Raw genomic sequence first — 25,461 nt, forward strand, 5'->3', positions numbered from 1 at the left:
GGTAAAGACTCGTTCAGGAGGAGCTGTGTTCACGTTCACTTCTCCCATTGGATTGGAATGAATAGACTGACTCCCACCTAATTCCGGCCTCCTAAAAAAGGTGGCCGCCTACGTCCCGCAGATACAGGAAGTAAGTCTTGGACTCCATGCATTGGGTGATGGTCCTATCGCATGGCAGAGCCGTTGCATCAGTGTCTCGTTTCGTGCAGCGGGGTCAGAGGGCATCATGAATAAGACATGTGGTTTGTCCTAACATGTATGTTGTGAAGCTTGTTGTGGGAGTTCTAGTTTCAGTTTCACATTATAGGCCTGTTAGTAGAAGACAGCTGTTGTCAGGGTGCTCCCCTCAAACCTTCTTCAAAACCAGTGGTGGAAAAAGTACTAACATTTGTAACTTAAGTAAAAGTATCAATACTGCAATGTAGAAATACTCTCCAGTCCAGAATTAAAAATGTACTTAACGTACAAAAGTATTGGTATCAAAATGTACTTAAAGTACCAAAAGTAGAAAGTACTCCTTATGCAGAATGTCCCGTTTCACAAGTTTTCAAATGTATAAAAATCTTTTGAAAATGGCAGATCTACAAGCTCATAATGCGTCGCATCGCAACACATTGTGAGCTTGTAGATTGGCTATTTTCAAATGCCCGAAATGTATTTAGGGCTGAAGTGGTTAATGTATGTTTTGTAATAATAATCTAAATCTACAAAGTAACTAGTAACTCGTTTTCAAATAATTGTAGTGGAGTACTTGTTGTTAACTAGTTGTACGAACTCTTGTTTTATTGTTGTATGGTTTTATTGGATCTTGTTTAGTCGATACACTTATTTGTTTTAGCTCTTGCTCATTTGATTTTGCTATTTTGTCTCATCTGTTTAAGAAAGTAGGGAGCTGATATATTGCACTTTTACCTTAGCGCTAGGTATACTCTTGGTTGCTTGTTTTTGCAGAAAATGCACTTAAGACTTCTGGTGATTACCGGTAGTAGTTTCGTTCCCTACCTATGTTGAATGCACTTATTGTAAGTCGCTTTGGATAAAAGCGTCTGCTAAATGACTGTAATGTAATGTAATATAATGTAGTGGAGTAAAAGTACTAGAAATTGGAAATAAGTAAAGTAAAAATACCTCAAATGTTTACTTACTAGTACATTACTTGAGTAAATGTACTTACTTTACATTACACCACTGTCAAAAACCACACAGGTGTTTGCCATGAGAAATCATACATTTTAGTTGCTGCCATATCAAGTATGAAATAAGGCAATCAGAACTATTGTCTGTTTGTCTGTCTGTCTGTCGTTTTACAGTGGAATGACACTTGTTAGAAAACCTTGACTAATCGGTGCTTGTTGCCATAATTCATCTTAGGTTTTAGGCCTCTTTCCTCTGTCTATATGTACATTGTGGACTAGCATGAAGCTTACAGGGAAAGGGAGACCATTGTGTATATTCCGGCACTATACCTGCACCCAGTGATCTTGGTACATAGAAATTGATCTATTGAAGATTCTGACTTTCAAATGTACATATTTTTTGTTTTGATTGTATTGCTGTATTGTTGTATTGTGCTTTCTGCTTTGGCAATGTAAACGTATGTTTTCTCATGCCAATAAAGCCCTTTGAATTGTTAGTCCCACAGGGGGGAATTCAGTTTCAGCTGATGGCTGCTCAGTTAGGGGTTTTAAGTGTCTTGCTCAGTGACAATTTCACACATAGCTGGGGGGGGGGGGGGGGGGGTGAACCGAGGACCTTTTGTTGTCCCAGACAGCCTCTCTAACCCAGTGGTTCTCAAACTGTGGATCGGGACCCACAGGGGGGTCCCCAGATGATTCTGGGAGGGTCCCCAGATGATTTGCTTAAAGTGCAACCTTGTTTTCTCACTCAACGGTAAACAAACCAACATACAGTATAAGTGTATACAGGGTATGTGCACATTTCTAACGTGAAAATGTAAGGATTTTTAAGACCTTTTTAATGCTTATTTTAAAAAAAAGACCATTACTGTGTCAAAAGTAATCAACACACTATACTATAAAAAATAGTCAAATATTGGTCAGATTGTCTGATATTACTTAAGAAAGAGGCAAAACAAATGTGCAAATAGCTGATCTACAAGCTCACAACGCTTGGCAACATTATTTATCATCACAATCACAATATTTATCTGTGGAACAGAGTCAAACTAAATGTAATGCCTCAACTCCTACAATTACAAGCTCACTGTGAGCTTGTAGATCGGCTATTTTCAAATAGCCAATGTACTGTTTAAAGCAATGGTTCTCAAACTTTTTCATGTCAAGGACCCCCAAAAATGATATGTATTTGGCCGCAGACCCCATCTCAAATATTTTGTTCCACGGACCCCCAGAAGCAAAGATTTGAGCTACAAATGTTCGCTTAAAAATATATATATAAGGTTTGCACAAATGTTCAAGATTTTTCAAAAATAGCAGATCTACAAGCTCATAGCGCAGTAGAAGTATGAAAAGGTTAAAGTGGTTAAAATGATTGTGATGCTATATTAACACATTTTGCTGGGGACCCCCTGGAACCCCCCCAAGGACCCCTGGGGGTCTCCGGACCCCACTTGGAGATCCAGTGGTTTAAAGTGCTCATGTAGCCTAGTCGCTTCTTTTGGGCTTGTTTTCATAGAACTGGCTGCTTATTTCTCTCACAACATCTGGCAATATCACACGTTATGCCGTTTCCTCCACTGTAACTGTTTACATGGAGACGGGACGTGCAGCGTATTCAAAGTTTTCCACCCTGGAAGGAGGTTTCACTTAGTTGCGGATTCAAGCCCCGCAAACACCGTTCCCGTGTAAACGGACGGCACATTTGATACTTTATTTTGTCGTTTTCTGTAGAGACCGTTGTCGTGTAAACGGCACCTGACACTTACACTTTAAAACAGGGTTCTGTGATAAAATGCCTTTTAACTCTAGTCACAGAACATGATAGTAATGTCAGTCAGGGTTTAAAAGCCTGACAGATAGAAGGCAGCATGCAGTAGGTGTGTGTAATAAGAAGCATGGTGTCATGGGAGACGACATCACTTCTATTTCAGTCATTCCAGGATATTGCAAGTGGGCCCCCAAATAATTGGTAAAACACTATTGAAAATATAACATTAATATGAAAACAATGTAAAAAAAAAAGAAAAGTGATCATGGTGTTTTTTTTGTCTTTAAAACCTTGGGGGGGAAAAGTTTCCTTTGTGATACCGATGAATATGAACCATTGATCCAAGCCGAAACGCAATCGATTGAACACTTTGAACACGCAAACGATTGGACTGACCATTTAACACTTAGCAGTAGCAGCATGCTCTGTCCCCTTCCTTCCTTTGTGTATTTTAGTGTGGCTTACAATTACAATTTAGGCATTTCATAGACGTGCCGTTCAAATGTGAAATAAAAATAAGCAGAGTAACCATAAGCAGAGTAACCATGAACTTTGTTCAATAAACAACAAGTTAAACAGGCACATACAGTACATAGAGTCCAGGGTGAACAGTGTAGTACCTCATAGAAACTATCGGATACCAGGTAAACATTGAACCTAGCATATCTCTCTCTCGCTCTTTCTCTCTCTCTCGCTCTCTCTTTTCCCCCCTCCCCACTACCATAGACCCTCCCCCAGGAAGAAATGAATTAATGAATGGTGTTGTATTTTCTGCTGTTACGTTATTCATGACCAGGCGAGTGTTGGATTGAGTGTCTGAATATTCAAGTAATTACAGATTATCAGGGGAGTAATCTCTAATGTTGATTGATTCATTTCATGTGACTTTTAAAAAACATATTTTTTAGCTCATTTTGTTGCGGTCTTAAACGTGGTTAAAGAAATGATCGAAGCAACATCGTATATACTGTAATATAGAGAATGTATGTGTTTAAAGTTGTTATTAGCAAATAGAAAGCATTGCATATAAAGGGTTTAAACTAAGTTAAAGTTGGACTGCGAAAATGGCAGATCTACAAGCTAAGAAAAGAACGCCTCGCAACACAACACATTCTGAGCTTGTAGATCGGGTATTTTCATCAAAGAGACTTGGTGTAGACTAGAGCAATGTTTCCCAAACAGTGGGCCGGGACCCATGTTTGGGGCGCGGACCAATTTTTATGGGTAGCGAGTAAATGTCCCCTTTTTTGTGTCTTCCATAAAACATATATATATATATATCAAAAGATTTAAAAAATGTAAAAAATCACAACTTTTCATCAATTAAATTAATTCCAACATAGTTTTTCATAAATAAAATAAAATAGTTTCCATTAAAAAAAAAACGTTTAGGAAGTAGTGACAATAGCAGCTCTACAAGCTCACAACGCGGCACGCAGCGACACGTTGTGAGCTAGATCTGCTATTTTCACTTGTTTGGGTCCCGTGCAAACGTCTAATTTCTCTTCTGGGTCTTGAGGTTGAAAGTTTGGGAACCACTGGTGTGTGGAGGTTACAAAAAGGTGGGGGACCAAGTAAAGACCCGTGGGGGACCCCGGTCAATGGATTGAAGTGTCTAAAGGTGGCTCTCCACCAAACAGACTACTTCAGACTGCAACAGACTGGCAGTCTGTTGGCAAAAGTTGGCATTTAGTTCAGCACAAACTGTCGGCCGATGCACACATTGTTGTGCAAATGTGTTGGAGCTGGCAGGCTGGCCTTCCTGTGTTGCCAGGTCTGCTTATTATAAGCGACTTTGGGCTTGTTTTCCTGTAAAATCGCTTGTAAATATTCATAGTTGCTGGTTGCTTTTGTTTGGGCTTGTTTCTGAAGTGTAGTTGCTTATTTGGGCTTGCTTTCAAGATTCCTTTTGAAAATAGCTGATATAATAGGGCTCAAGTGGTGAAACTGGTCGCTTCTTTCACTCACAGAATCTGGCAACACCGGAGCCAGCTTGAACCAAACCTTTACCCCCTTCTCTCCCCCCACGGCTCTACCAGTCGGCCCAATGACCGAACCTGCTCGGTTTGTCATCGACCATAATCGGCGAGACCCGACGACACAGCGCTATCGACGACAGGTTGTCGGCAAGAGACGCTTTCCAACGCCGAGTCGGCCCAAAATCGGTGCGGTGGAGAGCTGCCTTAACATGGGGACTGGCAGAAGTCAACTTGCTATTTTACCTCAACTCTTGTTGAGCCTGATTCAGACTTGTTTTTGCAACAGTGTCACTCATGTGGTTGAATATAGTTGATCTACAAGCTCACAGCACGTCACACTGTGAGCTTGTAGATCTGCAGTTTTGTGAGCATGACACCGGCGCGAAGCATTACTTCTCTCAGTTGCTGACGTTAGCTTTCTTTCTCTTGACTGTTAACCACTTGACCCCCAGCCTGCCTATTCTGGAGGGGAACATTCACCAAAAATAGCCGATCTACAAGCTCACAACGCGTTGCATTGCGACGCGTTGTAGATCCGCTATGTTTGGGGTAGAGATTTGGTGTAGACGGGGGAAAAGCGCTCCAAAGTACAGTTGTAACTCTATTTTACTAAGAATAGAGGGTTTAAGTGGTTAATACATGTTTCTCATCGTAGGATTTGTTTCCATTCTGGTAAGTTTCAGGTTCTGGAAGGTTCAGAGTTAACCTTTGTAGTCGAAAAGAACCAAGTGATTCCTGATTCTTTCTGCTGAGCTGACAACCACCCTACCTTTCTTCTCTTTTACTTAAGGCTGTTTAAGCCTTTTTCTTTTCTTTTTTTTTGGTATTGATTAAAATGATATGTTGTCCAATCTGTATGGTAGAATATGTTAATATAATATAATATAACTCATACAATTGGGGTGGTTGGATTTGGTCTCCCTGCTCTTCTGTTGAGGCATTTAGAACCTGTGTCTAGTTTGGACTCGACCTTTGACACAATCTTCTTTCTGGTTAGAGACTAAGTGTGTGTGTGTGTGTGTGTGTGTGTGTGTGTGTGTGTGTGTGTGTGTGTGTGTGTGTGTGTGTGTGTGTGTGTGTGTGTGTGTGTGTGTGTGTGTGTGTGTGTGTGTGTGTGTGTGTGTGTGTGTGTGCGCGCGCTATATACGCTATATATAATGTGGAGTTATGCATTAGATGTGTGTATTTAGTTGCTTATCTGGGCTTGCTTCCTGTTGTTGTTTAAACCAGTGGCTCTCAGACATGTTCATGTTGAGAACCCCCATCTGAAAATATGTTGTGCCAGGGACCCCCTTAAATATTCCAAATGTTTAGTTTTTCCAAGATTTATTTTTTAAATAGCAGATCTACAAGCTCACAACGCGTTGCAGATGTGACACGTTGTGAACTTGTTTACCTGCTATTTTCAAATAGCGCTCTGTGTGTGCTCATGTGTCTCTTTTGTCTTCAGTCTTCTTTTGGGCTTGTTTTCATAGACCTGGTTGCTTATTTCTCTCGCACAATCTGGCAACACTGCTTACAACTGAAAGAGAAAAAAGCCACATTAATTCAGAGTGTAAACCTCATAACCACTCTAGTTTATTATAGGTCAGTGGTGTAGACATATTGTGTTGCACTGCAGAATACAGCTTTTTTATTTATTCATATCGTTTTCGTTTACTGTTCTATTTCAGCTCCATTGTTTAGTAGTATCACTGTTAACATTTAACATAAAACATGCATGGCATGTCCCTTGGTCACTGCCTTGACCTGGAGGGACACCTACTGCTCCATACTGGTATTACAACATGGTCAAATTGAATGGTGTTTTAACAACTTAAGCCCTATTCTATCATTTGTCGTATGAGTTACGCGGTGAATATAGCCGATCTACAAGCTCACAATGCACAATGTGACGCGTTGTGAGCTTGTAGAACGGCTATATTCGTTGTTTGAGAAAATGTTTGAAAATGTTAGCATAATAATTGACAGGCCCATAATAGGGACGCCAGGTTGAAAGTCAGCCCACCCATCTGACCACTTAATATGTTAAGTGGTGGGTAGATGGGTGGGCTGCGAATGCTTTCAATATTTTCAAGCAGGCCCTAATCCAGAAGTTTGAGAACCACTGCAATAGGATGATTTACGGATCATCTGACTCTAATTGCCTGTAACTACCTAACAAAACAAAAAAAAAGTCACCCACCATTTCCCTCTATAGCAGCAGTCATCATCCACTAGAGTAGTGTGGTGGTGTTTAGCTGCAGCAACACACTGCCGCCTCGCTGTATTTTGGTGTTTTCACTGTTTGTTTTGGTTGCCCAAAAATGACTCCAATAGCTGATGACTGCAGGTATAGAGGGAAATGATGGGTAAGAATGTACATATTGTGTTATGTAAATACAGGGCAAAGTTACATACTATGCCTTTAATAAGGTTATCGTTAATAGTTCTCGTGCTCGGTGTGACCGTGGCTCCATGCTTTAGCCCTGAGGTGAAGTCATGAGCCGTGTTTAATTAAGAGTTGTTCTGATCGGTGAGTATGCCAGTCTACAGTATGCCAATCCAACACCATGTAATTCATCACATGATATTTAATTTATAGTAATATTTTGAACGCTTCAGTTGATCTTGCTCTATTTATATTATTATTTTAATGACTTATAGCTGCACTTTAACTATTATTAATGGATTTATTTGTATTTATTCCTATGTCAGTGGTCCTCAAACCACCCACTGTGGAACCAAATGGACCCGTACACTTTCAGAGCTACAGACCTGTAAGGATCCATTTGAAAGGATCCCTTAGGGTCCATGTACCCCACTTTGAGAACCACTGTCCTAAATGAGTTTTTTTAAATTACACACTGGTATCGGATAGGTACTAAGTAGTGGGTATCACAATCTGTATTGGTAAGGAAAAAAATTGCATCGGTACATTTCTAGTGTTTTAACCCTTTCAGATCTCGTTGGAGACAGAGCGGCTGGGACCTCGTCGCGTGGATGGCTTGAGAAAGGAGGATGAGGAGTGGACGAGGAAGGCTCACGCTGCCGTGCTCTCCATCCAGGACCTCACCGTCAAGTTCTTTGAAACCACCACCAGAGCACAGAAAGGTAAACACTACACAACAAACTAAATAACATGACTCTCATCCAGTGGTGAGAGTCAAAATGTTTTTTTTTAACACATTTTTTAAAAATCATAGAAGTAGAAAGTGGAAGTGGAAAGAGGAAAAATAACACAAAAACACAGCGGACAATCCGGGCACTCAGGAGTAAAAAAGAGTAACGCCCTTTCTATTTAATAAGAGGCAACTGCCAACATGTTTCGACCTCGGAAGGTCTTAATCAGAGCGAAATGAAATATACAGACAGACAAATTAATTAAATAGTACTAGAACACGTGAGAATAGCTATACAATTAACAAGTGTCCAAGTGCACGTGGGCACCTATCAGTTGATAGATGGTAATTACACAGGCATGCACAGTCAATCAATCAACAACTCTGAAGCTGCACGTGGGTGTGTGACAGCCCAGAGGAAAATAACTATAAAGCATAAGCTACTATCATCTAAACATCAAGAACAACAAATATATGTATTACCCAAATATACGGCAAGACAATTCATTACAACCGTTGGAACTGACCAAAGGGAATGTTTTTAATCAGATGAGGTGGGTAGAAAGAATCCGCTCTCAGGAGAGTGTTTCTTGAGGTTTCCTTCCTATACAAGGTAGTGTGGAGAACTTTGAAGAAGTAATGAAAATAGCAGATCTACAAGCGAAAAAAGGGAGCGGGGAGCGCCGTTTTTTGACGGTGGGCCCTGGCTGAAAAAGAAAACTAACGATGGAGCTGAACGGGGGGCCGGGGGCCACTTCGTCTCCCTCGGGGGGCCCGTCCTCCCGCGCCTGAAAAAAGCGCACCCCCTTTTCCCCTTTTCTCACTTGTATTGGTTTCTCACATGTACTGTAACATATATACTATATATTGTATGTTTGGTTTCCGTAGCGATGTACGAGCGCATGCGTGCGGACCAGAAGAAGCTGGGCAGGTCATCGTGGGTGTCGGCCGTGGAGCGCATGGAGAGACTGCAGTACGCCACGTCCAAGGAAACCCTGCAGCTGATGAGAGCCAAGGAGATCTGTCTGGAACAGAGGAAGCACAGTCTGAAGGAGCAGGTAATGACACACTGTGCCACAGGATGGCGCTAAGGGTTAGGATCCGGAACCCTTACAGGTCCATTTGGTTCCATTTGTACACACAGACCTGTGTGACCTGTAAGGGTCCATTCCTATTCCTATTAGGAATCGTTAAAGAGAACCGTTAAGGAATCGGACCGTTAAGAGGGAACCGAGTCGTTAATAGCCTAAAAGATCCCAATCCTAGATGGCGCTACAGTGAAAATAGCCGATCTACAAGCTCACAACACGTCATGTTGGCGTTGTGAGCTTCTAGATTGGCTGTTTTTGGTGTTTAAATTAAGCGTAAGGCCTAATTTATACAAGCCTTTCTTATGATGAAAATGGCATTCATTTAAAAAAAGAAAATCCAACCTCCTAGGGTCTTTGGGTCATTTTGACCCGTTTTTAAACTAGCAAATTAGACATATTGATATTTTCTACATCATTTGCTTGTCATTACTAACTACATTACTAACAATTCAGTCAATACTTTTTTATAATCCCCGCCAGGCCGGGACAGCTGAAGGCGAGGGATTATGTTTTCGCTCCTTCTGTCTGTGAACAGTTCATCTCAGGCACCGCTGGACCAATCGGCGTGAAACTTTGCACGCACACTCCCGGGAGGCCTAGGAAGAACCTCAACCCCAAATGTTTCACATTTCACATTATAGCGGCACCATGAGGCAGATTTTTTGCTAAATGTTTTGGTTTTACTTTACAGATTTGGTCCAAACCTCATGCCTGTTGGTACATAGTCATTTGATCAAGACCTATATGTCAGGGGGCACGGTAGCGCATTCGGTAGCGCTGTCGTCTTGCAGCTAGAAGGTCCTGGGTTTGATTCCCGCCGGGGACGCTGTGGGCGTGTTCTCTCCTCCACGTCATCAGTGCCCATACCCTAGGTGGGGTTGGTGAAAGGGCCTCTCTGTGTGGAGTTTACATGTTCTCCCCGTGCCTCTCCCTGGTTAGCCGGGGCGTCTGATGGAGGGGAAAGGAACTGGTTGGAATAACGTGTTCCTTCCACGCGCTACGTCTAACCAGGGAAACTCCCCCCTGTCAGGTGATAAGAAGCGGCTTGCTAGCTCTCATGCATTGAAGGGGGCATGAGCTCGGCTCTAGGCTCTCCCTAGGCTGGCAGAGGGTTTGTAGCGCCCAGGATTACTTAGGCAATTGGCACTGGGTGAAAAAAAATACCTATATGTCAGATTTGTTGACATTGATTGCCGTGAAACTTTGCACGCACATTCTGTCTATGCCAAGGAACTAATTCACTGTACATACCCTATTGTGTGCTGGGATTAAAGCTCCCAAATGGGAAATTCATCTCTATGCCAGTATACAAGTCCAGTTCAGGCTCAAAGTTTCACGGCAATCAGACATGATTTGTAGCATTTTGGCCATGAATGCCTTCCAAATTTAGTGGGAGTGACCTGTTATACACAATCAGAATGGAACATAAAAAATGTGACATATAGGTTGATCTAATGACTATAGAGATAATATGTACCAATTGGTGTGAGGTTTGGACAAAATCTTATATCTTATATAGTAATACCAAAAAAGATTTGTGGTGGAGGTTCTCCCTAGGGCCTCCTGGGAATGTGCGTGCCGAGTTTGATGCCAATCGGTCAAGTGGTGCCTGAGATTAGCTGTTCACACAGCGGCCTGATAATAGGCCGATGTGAAACATTTGGGGAGGAGGTTCTTCCTAGGCCTTCCAGGAGTGTGCGTGTAAAGTTTTATTTTTATTTGTATTCTTTTAAGTGTCTTCCCCCAGACACTTGAATCAATCACCGGAAATGTACTAGAAAAGTATTCCTTTATGTATTTTAAAGTTAATAGATACTCAGAATATAGTTTTGAGTGATACATATTGACAGATGTTGAATGACAAACGGAGCTACAAGAGGTGTTGCCAAAAAGACTAAAATGAATGTTAACACAGTATGACTTTAAACTGAGAACTGTGGCATGATAAAAGCTGTTCCATTGAAACTACAGGTTTTTCGGCGAGCGAAACGCTCTTGTTCCACAAGGTAATAAATCAATCCTAATGATCATGTTACGTTGGTTGTGTGTGCGTCCAGATGCAGAGTTTACAAGGTGGGGACGATGCCATGATGCGTCTGGACCACATGGAGGCGCTGTACTACAAGCTGCAGCTGCAGTTGTATGACATCCAGGCAGAGGTTCTGCTATGTGAGGAACTGCTGCTCAATGCACAGCTACATAGTCTGAGGAGACACATGAACGGTACATATAGCATCAGAAAATATATGATTTAGTTCTGTTTAATTTCAATACAACAAAAAAATTACTTGTTTGGCACCTTATTTAATATTCTCTTTTAAAATGTATTACCTTAATTCCCTACTTGATTCATCCTCCCTAAAAAGGTTTTGCTGGGGGAAAGACAATCGATTAACGATTATGTTTTCATAATCGGTGAGTTTGATTAACTGTTGCACCCCTAATGTGTGTACTATCAGAGTATCAGGATGAAGTGGTGTACTATGACGCCTATGAGAGCCCTGACGCCATGGAAGGTGCTGAGGACTGTGTGGTCGCTCAGACTCCTCCTACAGATGAAGAACTTCACGTCCTGCAGCACAGGATACGGCAGCTGGAAGCCCGGCGAGGACGCATCACCGCCAAGAAAACCTACCTCAAAAACAAGAAGGTACACTAAGAAAACCTACCTCAAAAACAAGCAGGTACACTAAGAAAACCTACCTCAAAAACAAGAAGGTACACTAAGAAAACCTACCTCAAAAACTAGAAGGTACACTAAGAAAACCTACCTCAAAAACAAGAAGGTACACTAAGAAAGCCTAGAATCAGAATCAGAATCAGAATCAGTTTTATTGTCACATCACAGGTTTACAAGGTAAAGAAGTGGGTGAAATTCGTTTTTGTACATCGTTCCCATCGCAACGTTAATTTCCATAGAAAGAAGAGGGGGGGGGGGGGGAGAAGAAGAGGGGTGGGGGGCAAGTGGGAAGGAGATCAAAAACAAGAGAGCAACAGAAGGCCAGACAAGTTATCTACATATTTACAAAGTACCTGAGATAATAAAAAAACTAAGGTGCCTGAGCATAGCAGCAATGTATGTATACTGTGCATGTTATACTTATACTGTGCATGATATACATATGGACGTTAAGGTGCTTAGAGAAAAAAAAGCACAATAAAAAGTCAGTGCGTTATACATGGGATTAAGGTGCAAAAGGTCAGTGCGTGTCCACCTAGGGTGGACTGACCCTAGTATAATCCGCAAGTAGCTCCATGAGGGAGTGCAGCAAAAAAGTCATTTGTACCTGGTGTAGTCCACAGGTGTGTCCGAGGGGGAGCTAAGTCCAAGTCATTGTCCCTGGTATAATCCACAGGTGTGTTCAGGAAGAGCCAGAAAGGTTTTGCACTGCCTGCTGTCAGGCTGCTGAGCAAGGCTTATGCCTCATTCAGCATCCTGACAGCAGCCGGATTAAAATTACACCAGTACCTGGTGGTGGAACTCTTGATACTGCGATAGAGCCCCTTGCCCGGTCGCGGTCGTTGTAGGGGTTTGAACAGTCTGTGACTTGGGTGGTGCTTGTCCTTGATGATGCGCTTGGCTTTGACCACGCACCGCTTTTTGTACAGTTCCTGGAGCGCTGGGAGCTCGATTCCCATTATCCGCTCTGCCGATCGCACTACTCGCTGTAGGCTGATCTTTTCTCGGGCAGTGCAGTTCCCGTACCAGGCCGTGACACAGCCTGTTAGGATGCCTTCAACCGAACTGTTGTAATACAGCCTGAGGATGCGACGTCCTACTCCGAGCTTCTTCAGGCGGCGGAGCCAGTACAGTCGCTGCTGAGCCTTTTTCCTCACATGTGTGGTGTGCGTCTCCCATTTGAGGTCCTCCTCGATGTGTACTCCGAGGAACTTGAACTCGCTGACCCTTTCCACTGCAGCACCGTCGATGAGGATGGGCGCATGGTCTCTCCGCGGCCTCCTGAAGTCCACGATCAGTTCTTTGGTCTTGTCGACGTTAAGAGAGAGGTTGTTCTCCCTGCACCAGCGTGCCAGTGAGTTGATCTCCTCTCTATAGTCAGACTCGTCGTTGTTGACGATTCGGCCTATCACTGTCGTGTCGTCCGCGTACTTTATGATGGTGTTGGAGACATGTGTGGCTGTGCAGTCATACGTGTACAGGGAGTAGAGGAGAGGGCTCAGCACGCATCCCTGGGGTGCTCCGGTGTTGAGGGTCAGGGGGTCGGATGTGATGCTGCCCATTCTCACCACCTGATGTCGGTTGGACAAGAAGTCCTGTATCCAGTCGCACATGCTTGGGTGTAGCCCTAGGTCTCTGAGCTTTTTGTCAAGTATTGCTGGGACAATGGTGTTGAATGCTGAGCTGTAGTCCACGAACAGCATACGTACATATTTGTCCTTCAGCAGCTTGTTGTCCATGTGCGAGAGGACGGTGTGGAGAGCCATGGCAATAGCGTCGTCAGTGGATCTGTTTTTGCGGTATGCATACTGCCACGGATCCAGCGAGGCAGGTAGCGTGGAGCTGATGTATTCCCTCACCAGTTTCTCGAAGCACTTGCTGACGATCGGGGTGAGAGCGACAGGTCTCCAGTCGTTCAGGCATGTCAATTTGGCCTTTTTGGGAATGGGCACAATGGTTGACATTTACCTACCTACCTCAAAAACAAGAAGGTACACTAAGAAAACCTACTTATTAAAAACAAGAAGGTATACGCAAAGAAAACACGATACTGTCCAGGAGGTGCACGGCTGCACGCACATCCAAAAACTATTTAGACGGGTACTGGATAACAAAGGCACTTAGACTGAAAAGAAAATAATCCGCACACCGTTTTCAAAGCTCCCTATATAACTATTAGGAATCAGAGCACAACATTTTGACCTGTACTAGGTCTTCGCCAGGTACAATGACACTGTCTCATTGTACCTGGCGAAGACCGTGTACAGGTCAAACATTGTATTGTGTAAAACGGTGTGCAGATTCATTTATTTTCAAGCTAAGAAAACCTACCTCAAAAACAATAAGCTAAGCTAAGAAAAGCTACACTTTCAGAGTTACAGACGTGTAAGGGTCTATTTGATTTTCGTACCCACATTTGAGAACCAGTGTAATATACATATACCCAATATTTGACTGTCTGTGCCATTGTTTTTGTGTTGTAGGAGATTTGTATAGTGAATCACAACCAGAAGTTGCAGCAGCGTCAAGGCAGCCATTGTGAGGACATCGATCCACTTCTAGCACCACAGCAGGTACAAGGGACAGAATGCCTGTGTTATTCTCTATAACACTTTGTGTTGTTGGTTTTCATTATTTTTAATTCTCTGTCTAGAGAGGAGATCCTGATGAAGACGAGGAGAAAGGAAATGCTCGAGTGAGTCAGGAGAGACAGAGAACGTTGGACAGACTTCGCAGCTTCAAACAGGTATGAAGTGAAACAATAAGCAACGCGAGTCAGTGTTTACCATGGATTTTACCACGGCCAAGAGGCGTAGTGTGCATCCCATCCTCATAGCCATTGTAAAATGATGGTAAAATAAAAATCATAGACTTATCCCAATTAACCCATTAAGACCGGGAACGCATCTGTGTGTTTAGATTTATTTGGCTATTCAAAAAATAGTGTGCAAATCTTTGAATGTATACTTTTTGAAGCAGACATTTATAACTCAAATCTTTGCTTCTGGGGGTCCCTGGAACATAATATTTTACCTATGTTCTCTTTAAAAATATACATATTCAAAGACTTGCCAACGTTTTCACGATTTTTCTAAAATAGCAGATCTACAAGCTCAGCACTCGGTGCCGCACTATTAGCTTGTATATCTGCTATTTTTTATAGCCAAATAAATCTTAAAACAACACAGACGCGTTCCCGGTCTTAATGGATTAATACAGTTTTTTCATAATTTGACTACAATAGTAATTCCTTCAAGAAATGAGTCCATGTGACTGTCACACAATGACCCTTCACACAATAAAATGTTCTGACCAGTGTCATTGTGGCTGATGTTTGTCTATTCTGGCCACACACAGCGCTATCCAGGTCACGTGACTCTGAAGTCCAGACTGCGTCTGGGACAGTCTCACACCAAGAGGAGAGCCGGCGGAGCAGGTAGTCACAAAAAAAGTACCAGTCATTGTCAGTCATTTCTTTGTATAGGCCTATTTAAGTAATTTGTCATATCTGCCCTGTTTAAATTGTGTTTACAAAGCCTAAAAGGCAAACAGAAATGTCATTTTTATTCATATGTTCCAATGGTCAATGCCAAAAACGCTATTAAGTCATTAATCACAGTTATTGGTATCAGTGGTGTAAAGTAACTAAGTACATTTACTGAACTACTGTACTTAAGTACAATTTTGAGGTACTTTTACTTTACTGGAGTACTTCCAATTGTCTATACTTTTACTTCTACTCCACTACATCTCAGAGGCAAATATTGTACTTTTACCCCACTAGAATTATTTGAAAATTTTAGTTACTACCGGTAGTTACTTTGCAAAACATACATTAACCACTTCAGCCCTATTTTATACCTAGGCTATTTGAAAATAGCCGATCTAAAAGCTCACCGACACCTTGTAGATCTGCTATTTTCAAACATTTTAGTACTTTTACTTTTGGTACTTTAAGTACATTTTGATACCAATACTTTTGTACTTTTACTCAAGTAAATTTTGAATTCCGGACTTTTACTTAACTTGTTCGGGCTTGTTACGGACTAGTACAGAGTACTTCTACATTGCAGTATTGATACTTTTACTTAAGTAAAACATTTGAGTACTTTTTCCACCACTGATTAGTATTACAACTTAATCCTCAACTAAAATGTCAACATGACAACCCTAGGAGCCGGCAGAGCATCGGAGCAGAGCGGCACCCCGGGTGGCAGACCATCGCAGCAGCCTGGCACCCAGTCCGCCAGCGTCCAGACTGACAGCGCCTCAAGTCTCCCTCCGCTCTCCAGACCGCCGTCTGACGCCCACGGCTATGAGAGTGCATCTTTACCGCCGCCAGAACTCACCGCGAGAGCCGAGGAGGGCTTGGGCTCCCGTCTCCCTCCCTTCGCCTCCATGCCTCTCCTCTCGGATCTCCCTCCCTCCGCTACACCGCCGTCGCACCTATCCTCAGGCCCACCACCTCCTCCTCCCCCTCCTCCTCCACTCCTCCCCTACGTAGGGGAGGACCAGCAGGGCGAGGAAGGGGAGCGGGACTCCCGCCGCAGCCCGGTGCAGAGACCTGCAGCAGGTAGGCCCCTGTCACAATTATTCACCTGCAGTGGTTTAAAGTAACTAAGTACATTTAATTAAGTACTGTACTTAAGTACACTTGAGGAATTTTTACTTTACTGGAGTGTTTCCCATTTTCAGTACTTTAACTTTTTTTACTTTTACTCAAGTACATTTTGAATACCTTACTTTTACTTGTAACAGAGTATTTCTACATTGCAGTATTGATACTTTATTGATACGGCCATTTCTACTATTTTTGAAGATTTTATAAAATTATTAAATGCATGGACTGTTTCTGCTTTATTTTGATTGTTGGTACCGGTCCTTGTCAGTCCTTGTCTGTTTATATTTAAGTTATTTTCCATAATCTTTCCAAAATCCTAAAAGGCAGACATAGTTTGATTCCTATATGTTCCGATGTTCAACGCCAAAAACACAAGGAAATTGTTAATCGCCATCATTCGTACGACAATGAATGGTCAACTAAAATGTCATGATCTTTTGACAGGGTGTGAGTCACCTTCTGCACTTCAGGTGGCGATGGCGTTCTCCCCGCAGTTCTTTGACAGCAGCCAGCTGCTCACAGCCAGGAAGAAGCTGAGGAAGACAGCGTCCATGGAGACCTCACAGTGGAGGAGAGGTACGTGTACATCAATCTGGGAACCCATCGTCAAATAAAAAGGAAAAACAGCGACCTCTGCTGTTTTTCACTTTTCCATTTGACTCTGGGCACCTGTACGGAGGACCCATGCTCACGGGAAACCGGGGTTTTGGTCTGCCCTCAGCCCTCCACTTCCGGTGGTGCGCCTATGTTTTCATTCCCACTAACAATATTTCTCCACGGAACACTAACATCATTTCTCCCAAAGAACATGGATCGTTTTGGTTATAAGCCCACTTGTTTCTATGATGAAAGAGCAAGTTAAAATGTTACTAACTTTCCGTGGTTTTGTCGGCTCCGAGGACGCTATTGTTAAATGAGTTTCGGTTTGTTTCCAGTGGGAAGCGAGCCGCACACATGTAAATCCCGCCCACTACATTTGATTGGGTAACGTGCGGCCTGCTTCCTGATCTGAAGGCACGCCCACTTGTAGCCAATGTGCATGGGTTGTCAACACGGCTCCCGACAGATCCAAGCGCAGCTATGGATCTGTTCTTGAGAGATTACGTGTACAAAAATAAAAAAGGAACGTTTTTTAACACATCGAGTGCCAGAGTTTTTTTTAAAACAGAGTACATCCAGTGCCAGTGCTTCTTACCGTTTACGCCGATCTGTTTAGAGCTGTAGAAGCCTCCACGAGGACCGGTATGTAAACAAAAGGTGTCTGCGTGATGGTCGAGGGTCCCGACTAACGACTGGAACAATAATATTTCTAGTGCGATCCACCATTGCAGAGTGATCGCGCTTTGGCACACAATGTGTTAAGGTATCCACACGACCGGGACAATATGTACAATGTAGCTAGAAGCCTGGCCTTGTATACGTTTAAAGGAGTAGTTCACCCAAGAAATGACTTTATTTCTTTCGTTTGCATACCTGGTGATCACTTTCAGTCACAGAGAATTTTCGTTCGTAAAAACATCACACAACGAGTGTGTGGTGTTTTCAATGGTTTACGCTAGAGGGCGCTGTTTGCCAACCTATGAGTGATCCTATGACTTCTAGAGAACAGTAGATCCGGAAATAATCACAACAAACCCAGCCCCGTCCGATCTAATGTTAAAGGATTTAGAAAAAATAAAATTTCTCTGCTTTATGTTGCTTTTTGGCGAAAACAAGCTACATTCAACTGCCAACAACAGTTCGGATAGAATTTAGTTGTTTAACTTCATATATGTGGTCAATTAATCATGACAAAGCCTATTTAAAAAAAAATAATCTGAGAACCAGCAGGGGTGGGCAGTGACACGCATGTATCCGAATAAAGCAACCTATTTTCGGCATGACCCTTTCAAAAGTCTGCTTGCGTCACCTTGTTCTGGTGGTGCTGTAACGAACTGCTGATTGGCTGAAGGGGAACGAACTGCTGATTGGCTGAAGGGGTTGTCAGTCAACGGTATTACTCCCGCCCAGCTCCAGCCCACAGCCAAATTGCCCATGTAGGTCTGCAGGTCAGACCAATTCCTGAAATCAATTGCAAAGGAGATTTCCGGAAGGGGGATGGTTTACCAGGCTAGGTTTAGCACGGAAGTGTTTTAAGTTTTAAGCAAAGACACTAGTATAGAGCCCTGAGGGACTCCGGTCAACCATAATAGTAATAATAATACATTTTATTTATAACGCACTTTACATTCTCACGAATCTCAGAGTGCTAATATAGGGTTTAAGTGGTTAGATTGGCTAAAATAATTGGCTTCTCTAAATGGAAATGCATGAATCAAATAGTAGTGTTCTGTGCGTTTCCCCCCAGCCTGCTCTCCTATGGACGAGGTCCTGGCATCTCTGAAGCGCGGCAGTTTCCACCTGAGGAAGGCGGAGCTTCGGGTCCTGGCCCCCGACCCGGACGACGACGAGAGCAACAACATCCTGGCCCAGATCCGCCAGGGTGTCCGGCTGAGGAAGGTGCGCACGCGTCCGGACGCCGCCGGGGGCGGGCGCCGCGCCCCGGGGGGACTGCCCCGCTCGGCGGACGCTCTGACCCGCAGCATCCACGAGGCCCTGAGGAGGATCAAGGAGGCTTCACCCGACTCAGACTCTGATGAGGACGACGAGGACAGCCTGCCTGGCACTGACTGGGACAACTAACTCATCAACCAATGGGCTCTGCGCACACAGCAGGGTCTCTTCCTTACTTCCTTCACAGCTCTTACCAATTATACTGATCAAGGCTCTGTTCCATTTAGTGTAGCACATTCAGATGCGTTATAAACAGTGGTGGAAAAGTGGTTTTATAATTTATATCTGCAAAGTAACTAGTAACTAAAGTGTTCAAATAATTGTAGTGGAGTAAAAGTACAATATTTACCTCTGAGATGTTGTGGAGTAGAAGTAAAAGTACTGAAAATTGGAAATACTCCAGTAAAGTAAAAAATACCTCACAACTGTACTTAAGTACAGTACTTGAGTAAATGTACTTACTTACTTTACACCACTGGTTATAAATACATCTGAATGTTCATAATGGGCTCTATGCACAGCAGCCGTATTGGAAAGAAATCGGGCCTCTTCCTTACTTCCTTCACAGCTCTTACCGATGATACTAATGAAGGCTCTGTTCCATTCTGGTCAAACAGAGTCGGGGTGCTGATATATTGTGCATGTTGGCTCACTGGAAACACTCTGCTACACCAGTGGTTCTCAAAGTGTGGTCCAGGGACCCTCATGGTTCCTTTAGGGGGTTCCAAATGGCCCCTTATGGGTGTGTAACTCTGAGAGTGTACCCGTAAGGGTTCATTTGGTGGGGGTCCTTGAAATAAAAAAAGTCTGAGAACTATTGTGCTGCATTAAATGGAACAGAGTCTTCATTAGTATCATTGGTAACACCCAAGGAAGGGGCCCAATTTCTTTCCAATATGGCCACTGTGCATAGAGCCTATTAGTGTGACATACAAAGAAAACTCACTCTGCACACCAAGTGGTCAGATGGGTGGGCCTCCAACGCTTTTGAGATTTTCCAGAAAAGGTTGAGAACCACTGTCCTAGACCATGAGTCTTCAACAGGGGGTCCGGGACCCCTAGGGGGTCCTCAGAGTTGCTCCAGGGGGGATCGCCAAATCTTTGTGTGATAGGATTGTTTTTTTTTCTCACATTAACCACTTGAACCCTAGCATCCCTATTGTGGGGGGAACATTCGCAGAAAATAGCAGATTTACAAGCTCACAACGCGGCATGTTGTGACGCTCAAATATATATGCTCAACACGTGACACATCACAGCATGTTGTGAGCTTGTGGATCGCTATATTTTAAATAGGGCCTAAGTGGTTCATTCATAATGTACTTTTTTTCCCTTCCTAGAAATGTAGTGGAGTCAAAGGTACACTATTTGTCTTTACAATATAGTGGAGTGAAAGTATCCAAAAATACAAATACTCAAGTAAAGCACAGTTACTGAAAAGAATTACTTAAGTACAGTACTCAAGTAAATGTACTTTGTTACTGTCCCCCGCTGTACTGTTCATACTGTAGCATCAAAATCAAACTTTTCACCAAAACATTCCATAATTCCATCCAATCGGAGCTGCTTTAGCTCATTCACACAAAAAAAACACACACATTTAGTGCAAAGAACTTAAATAACAAAGATTCTTAAAAGTGTTTTAATGATTCAAAAAAATAACTGAAATAACAAAGATCCTTATAGCTTTTTAACAATGCCAATCTTTTTCTACTCCAAATATTCGTAAAATTAATATCTTGACTGTTTTAACCGTTACTGAGCTTAGTATTTGAAGTTGAAGACATTCCTGTGAGTTACATTGGAGCTGTTACATAAATGATGTTCACTAGAAAGTCTGATTTCCTCCTCATCTTTAGCATTATGCTAATGAGATTGTAAATAGGTTTGGGATCTAGAACCGGATCCAACATTTAGGAACCGGAACCGGTTCCATCACATTTGGAGGCAGTTTCCGGAAGCAGGTTTTATCACACTGTCAGAACTGGTGTGTGGACTTCACGTCTGCTATACAATTACAATACTCAAAAAAATTACAAGAATCAAACATCTTAATTGTTGAACCAAATGGACCTGTAAGGGTCCATTTGGTTCCATTTGTACACTCTCAGAGTTATAGACCTGTAAGGGTCCATTTGGTTCCATTTGTACACTCTCAGAGTTATAGACCTGTAAGGGTCCCTTTGGTTCCATTTGTACACTCTCAGAGTTACAGACCTGTAAGGGTCCCTTTTGGTTCCATTTGTACACTCAAGAGTTATGGGGGTCCATGAAATTAAAACGATTGAGAACCACTGGTATTGTAAACTAAAGGATCCCGACCCTAGTTGTAAGCCACGCCCACAATGACACAAGACCTGTCACAAATGATGACATCATCACCTGATTGTAATTATTGGAGCTGATCACAGTTATTTTACATAAATGTTAGAATCGTTTCCATTCAAAAAGAAACTTCAGAAATGATGACCCCACATTGAGAACCACTGGTCTCCTTGGGGTCCCTGCACCTCATGTTGAGAACCCCTGGTCTAAATGCATTGAGCAGATGTGTCTCCTTATGAGATTTTTTCATTGTTTTTCTTTCTTTCTTTCTTTTACTTCAACCACTAGTTGGGGTATATAGCAAAACTTACTGTAAATTACTCTGAAAATGAATTGAAATATATTATAAAAAACTTGTGACAATATCATGTTTTAAGAATGTTTCTATTGTAGTAACACTTTCGAAAAGCAGCAAAGAGCAGTGGTGGAAGAAGAACCCAGATTTTTACAGATAGCACAATTTAGAAATACTCTGTAAGTAAAAGCCCTTGTATATTTGGTTTTACTTGAGTAAAAGTGCTAAGGTTTTTGCATTAACATTATACGGTACTTGAAGTAATGATTATTTAAATGTACTTTCCGCCACTGCTTTTAGGTTTACTGTAGGAGCATTTTATTTGCAGGATGTGTTCCAATAGGTCCAATAGTGCCCTCCGCTGGCGAACCTGAAGCTGTACACTGACATGTGGGTCAATCAGGGGTGTAGTCATGGTGGGGCTATTATAAAACACGCACGAGCCCCACACATGCACATGCGTGCACGTTTGTGCCCTGAGAGAGAGCCTTCATCTTAGATTCTAGGTTCCTAGAACAATAGCGCATATATTATAAACAACCATTTCCAAAGTGTCAACAGTTGAAAAATGAACAGGAATGACCCTTGCTGGGTGCATATCAATGATAATTAATGTCGGGTGAGGTTATTTCAATCAGCGCCAGCGCGCGTGCATGTGCAAGCTTGTGCGCTTCACTAGCTATTAAATCGTGACTACATCCCTGGGCTCAATGTTTCTTTTATAATCATTATTATTACTTGACTTTATTTACATATTTTATTTTAAAGTGTGTCTTTCTACTGCCTTGTTTTCATAGCTGTTATTTTTCCTCTTTTTTTTGTTCTTTCACAGATATGTTTGTTTTTATTTTTACTTTTTAAATCAGATTCTTATGTAAGGTTGTGTATGTATGTGTGTGTGTGTGTGTGTGTATGGCTGGTAGCTAATATTGAAAACAAATCCCCTGTTATTTTGTACCAATCGAACACAGTAGAACTAACAACTGTGATGGTTGTATTTGGTCTCCCTGCTCTTCTATGAGACATTGTAGATCCTGTGCTCTGGTAGAACACTTACGTGAGGTGTTGGGTCAAAGTGCAATTTGTCCTCTATCCTCCAAATCGCGGGTAGGACATTGACTGGATTGTGTCTTTAAAGCTGTATTTCACTTATAAACACTTATATTTGATATGCATTTTATCAGACATGCCTGCCTCCCATTGTAACTGCAATCTCCTTGTTAACCATGTTATACTCATTGAAAAGGTGACTGATATTGTCCTTCTAATGAATGTTAGACTCATTGAAAACACACATCTCTGCTTCTGGTGACTGATATTGTCCTTCTAATGAATGTTGGACTCATTGAAAACACACGCTTCTGCTTCTGGTGACTGATATTGTCCTTCTAATGAATGTTAGACTCATTGAAAACACACATCTCTCCTTCTGGTGACTGATATTGTCCTTCTAATGAATGTTGGACTCATTGAAAACACACGCTTCTGCTTCTGGTGACTGATATTGTCCTTCTAATGAATGTTAGACTCATTGAAAACACACGTCCCTGCTTCTGGCGACTGATATTGTCCTATAGATAATAAAATGACCCCAGAAGTGTTTTAAAGTGAAATACCACTTTAAGTGTATACGTTTTTCACCCCTCAGACTAATACTAGTTTGACCTTTACAGTTTGTGTGACCTTATGAATGTGACCTTTGAGTCACTACGTAAGTGCAATATTATGTTAAACTGAAAATGTATTATACTGTAATTTAAATCATGAAAATACATCAGCATGTTAAAAAGAATATTCAAGTATTTATTTAAAAATTAATATTTTTAAGACGTGGAAGATTTTTTTAAGCAATACCATACAAATGTAAATGTACTTTTTAAGGTTTTGTGCATATTTTCTTATCATTGCATTCCAGTTTGCTTTCTATATCTCAATCATATGTTTCCTTTTAAAAATAAAACCAGAAATCAAAATAGTTTGGTGTTTCCTCTTTAACATATGTATGTCTTTTGGAAAGACCAGAGACCAAACCAATATCTATCCTTTTGTCTGTCTGTCTGTCTGTCTGCCTGCCTGCCTGCCTGCTTGTCTGCCCAGACTTCACTGTGGGAACACAGTGAAGTCTATTCGCAGCTCAGTGCTCATCCGTCTAGAGCCTGCCTACTGTATACTACTGTAACCGGTTCTATTTATTTTTTTAATATTATACTATTATAATATTTAGACCGATGCTAGGTTCTTTCTATGATCCTAATTTACTGAGGCAATACACTGTCTCTCTGCATTTGATGTATGCGTTTACCTTGCTTATTGTAAGTCGCTCTGCATTAATTATTAGTGTCTGCTAAATAACTACATTGTAAATTGATCCCATTTGTGGTAAATCTTTATTTTTAGGCTGCTGTTAGTTGTCAACACGGCACGTGAACTGTGTTTATGACAGAAGAGCTCACAACCATATACAAGTATTTATATTAACTTTATTAATATAAATAAAATACGTTTATTTATTTATTATGTATTTACTTTTCGCTGGGTGAACGTGCAGATCTAACATTCGTCCTCGGAAGACACAGAAACAGACGTTTGGAGATATGTCTTCCCCAGAGCTCTTTCTATATTTTTTAAGCGTACATTTGTAACTCAAATCTTTGCTTCTGGGGGGGGTCCCTGGAACAACATATTTTGAGATGGGGGTCCGTGGCCAAATACATATACATGTGTTGGTCCTTCACATGAAAAAGTTTGAGAACCACTGATATAGAAACTATGTTTCTAAGAAAGATTCAGAATACATTTGTAGAATCCCCAGAAGCAAAGCTTTGAGTTCCAAATGTTCGCTTAAAAAAATCAATATATATTCAAAGATTTGCAAACATTTTCAAGATTTAAAAAAAAAATAGCAGATCCATACAAGCTCGTAGGGCGGCACTTTGTGCTGCGATATGAGCTTGTATATATGTCACAGTACGATTGGAGAAACAGGACGATTGAAGACAGAGCGCTCGTTTTTAGGCACGGGGCTTTGATGCGACGCGGACCTGTCTGTTGTTGTTCCCCCGACCCCCCCACGTAGCAACCAGGAAGCTACGCTAGGGGAACGCTGAACACGCGTTCACACCTATACCTCTATGGTTCACACACACGTGTCACGTGATAATAGTTATTGTCCATGACGGAGGCGCGCCGACTCAGCAGAGCTTGAGGCCGAGGAGGCGCGCCCTCGCGCCTCCAGGCGCGAGTGCCCGCGCTGACAGGCCGATGCTCTGATGAGTCGAATCAGTGCCGTCCGAGTTGTGAACCGATAGGGACAGAATAGTTCTTTTCATGGATCACTGTGTGTGTGTGCGTGTGTGTGTGTGTGTGTGTGTGCCTGTGTGTGTGGTTGCGGCCATATATGTGTGTGCACTTTATTTGGAAAGCCTGGCTTGTGGCTCCCTCTAGTGCTTTTTCTACAGAATTGCTGGTTGAGTGGTAAAAACAAGCGAGCTTTCTTCAATCGTCCTGGTTCTCCAATCGTACTGTAACATATATATATATAGTCTAAAATGACACAAATGATTGTGCAAATCTTTGAATATATATATATATATATATATATATATATATATATGTATACATACATACATACATACATACATACATACATACATACATACATACATACATACATACATACATATATATATATATTAAGCCCACATTTGTAACTCAAATCTTTGCTTCTGGGGGTCCCTGGTACAAAATATTTTGAGATTGGGGTCCTCGGCCAAATACATTTCATTTTGGTGGTCCTTGACATGAAAAAGAAGAACCACTGTTTTAGTCAACGTACGTATGTGACATTCTGAAGCTATGCCTGCATACATACACTCTCAGTAAAGTAGCCACAGTTCAATGTATTATAAC

The 25,461-nt window shown here is 42.0% G+C and overlaps 1 protein-coding gene across 3 annotated transcripts in view; it reads left to right on the forward strand.

The window, feature by feature from the left end:
• jmy (junction mediating and regulatory protein, p53 cofactor) overlaps positions 1–23,518 on the forward strand; it is a 49,765-nt gene extending 26,247 nt beyond the window's left edge. Inside the window, exons 6-16 of one of the 3 annotated variants that reach the window (XR_013932557.1) lie at positions 7,829–7,979; positions 8,876–9,045; positions 11,136–11,301; positions 11,538–11,728; positions 14,242–14,331; positions 14,412–14,504; positions 15,116–15,194; positions 15,933–16,331; positions 16,824–16,955; positions 18,727–21,092; positions 21,190–23,518. Coding sequence is in view for 2 of the 3 variants with exons in the window: in XM_080419869.1 (XP_080275995.1) it covers positions 7,829–7,979; positions 8,876–9,045; positions 11,136–11,301; positions 11,538–11,728; positions 14,242–14,331; positions 14,412–14,504; positions 15,116–15,194; positions 15,933–16,331; positions 16,824–16,955; positions 18,727–19,061 (1,806 nt within the window). In the remaining variant the exon portion in view is untranslated. Of the gene's footprint in view, positions 1–7,828; positions 7,980–8,875; positions 9,046–11,135; positions 11,302–11,537; positions 11,729–14,241; positions 14,332–14,411; positions 14,505–15,115; positions 15,195–15,932; positions 16,332–16,823; positions 16,956–18,704 lie in introns of all 3 variants that reach the window. The other 2 variants (XM_080419870.1, XM_080419869.1) reach the window with 2 other exon arrangements.
• The last annotated feature ends 1,943 nt before the right edge of the window (positions 23,519–25,461 follow it).

Source organism: Gymnoscopelus braueri, assembly GCF_963280865.1.
Source record: "Gymnoscopelus braueri genome assembly, chromosome: 22".
Classification (NCBI taxonomy): domain Eukaryota; kingdom Metazoa; phylum Chordata; class Actinopteri; order Myctophiformes; family Myctophidae; genus Gymnoscopelus; species Gymnoscopelus braueri.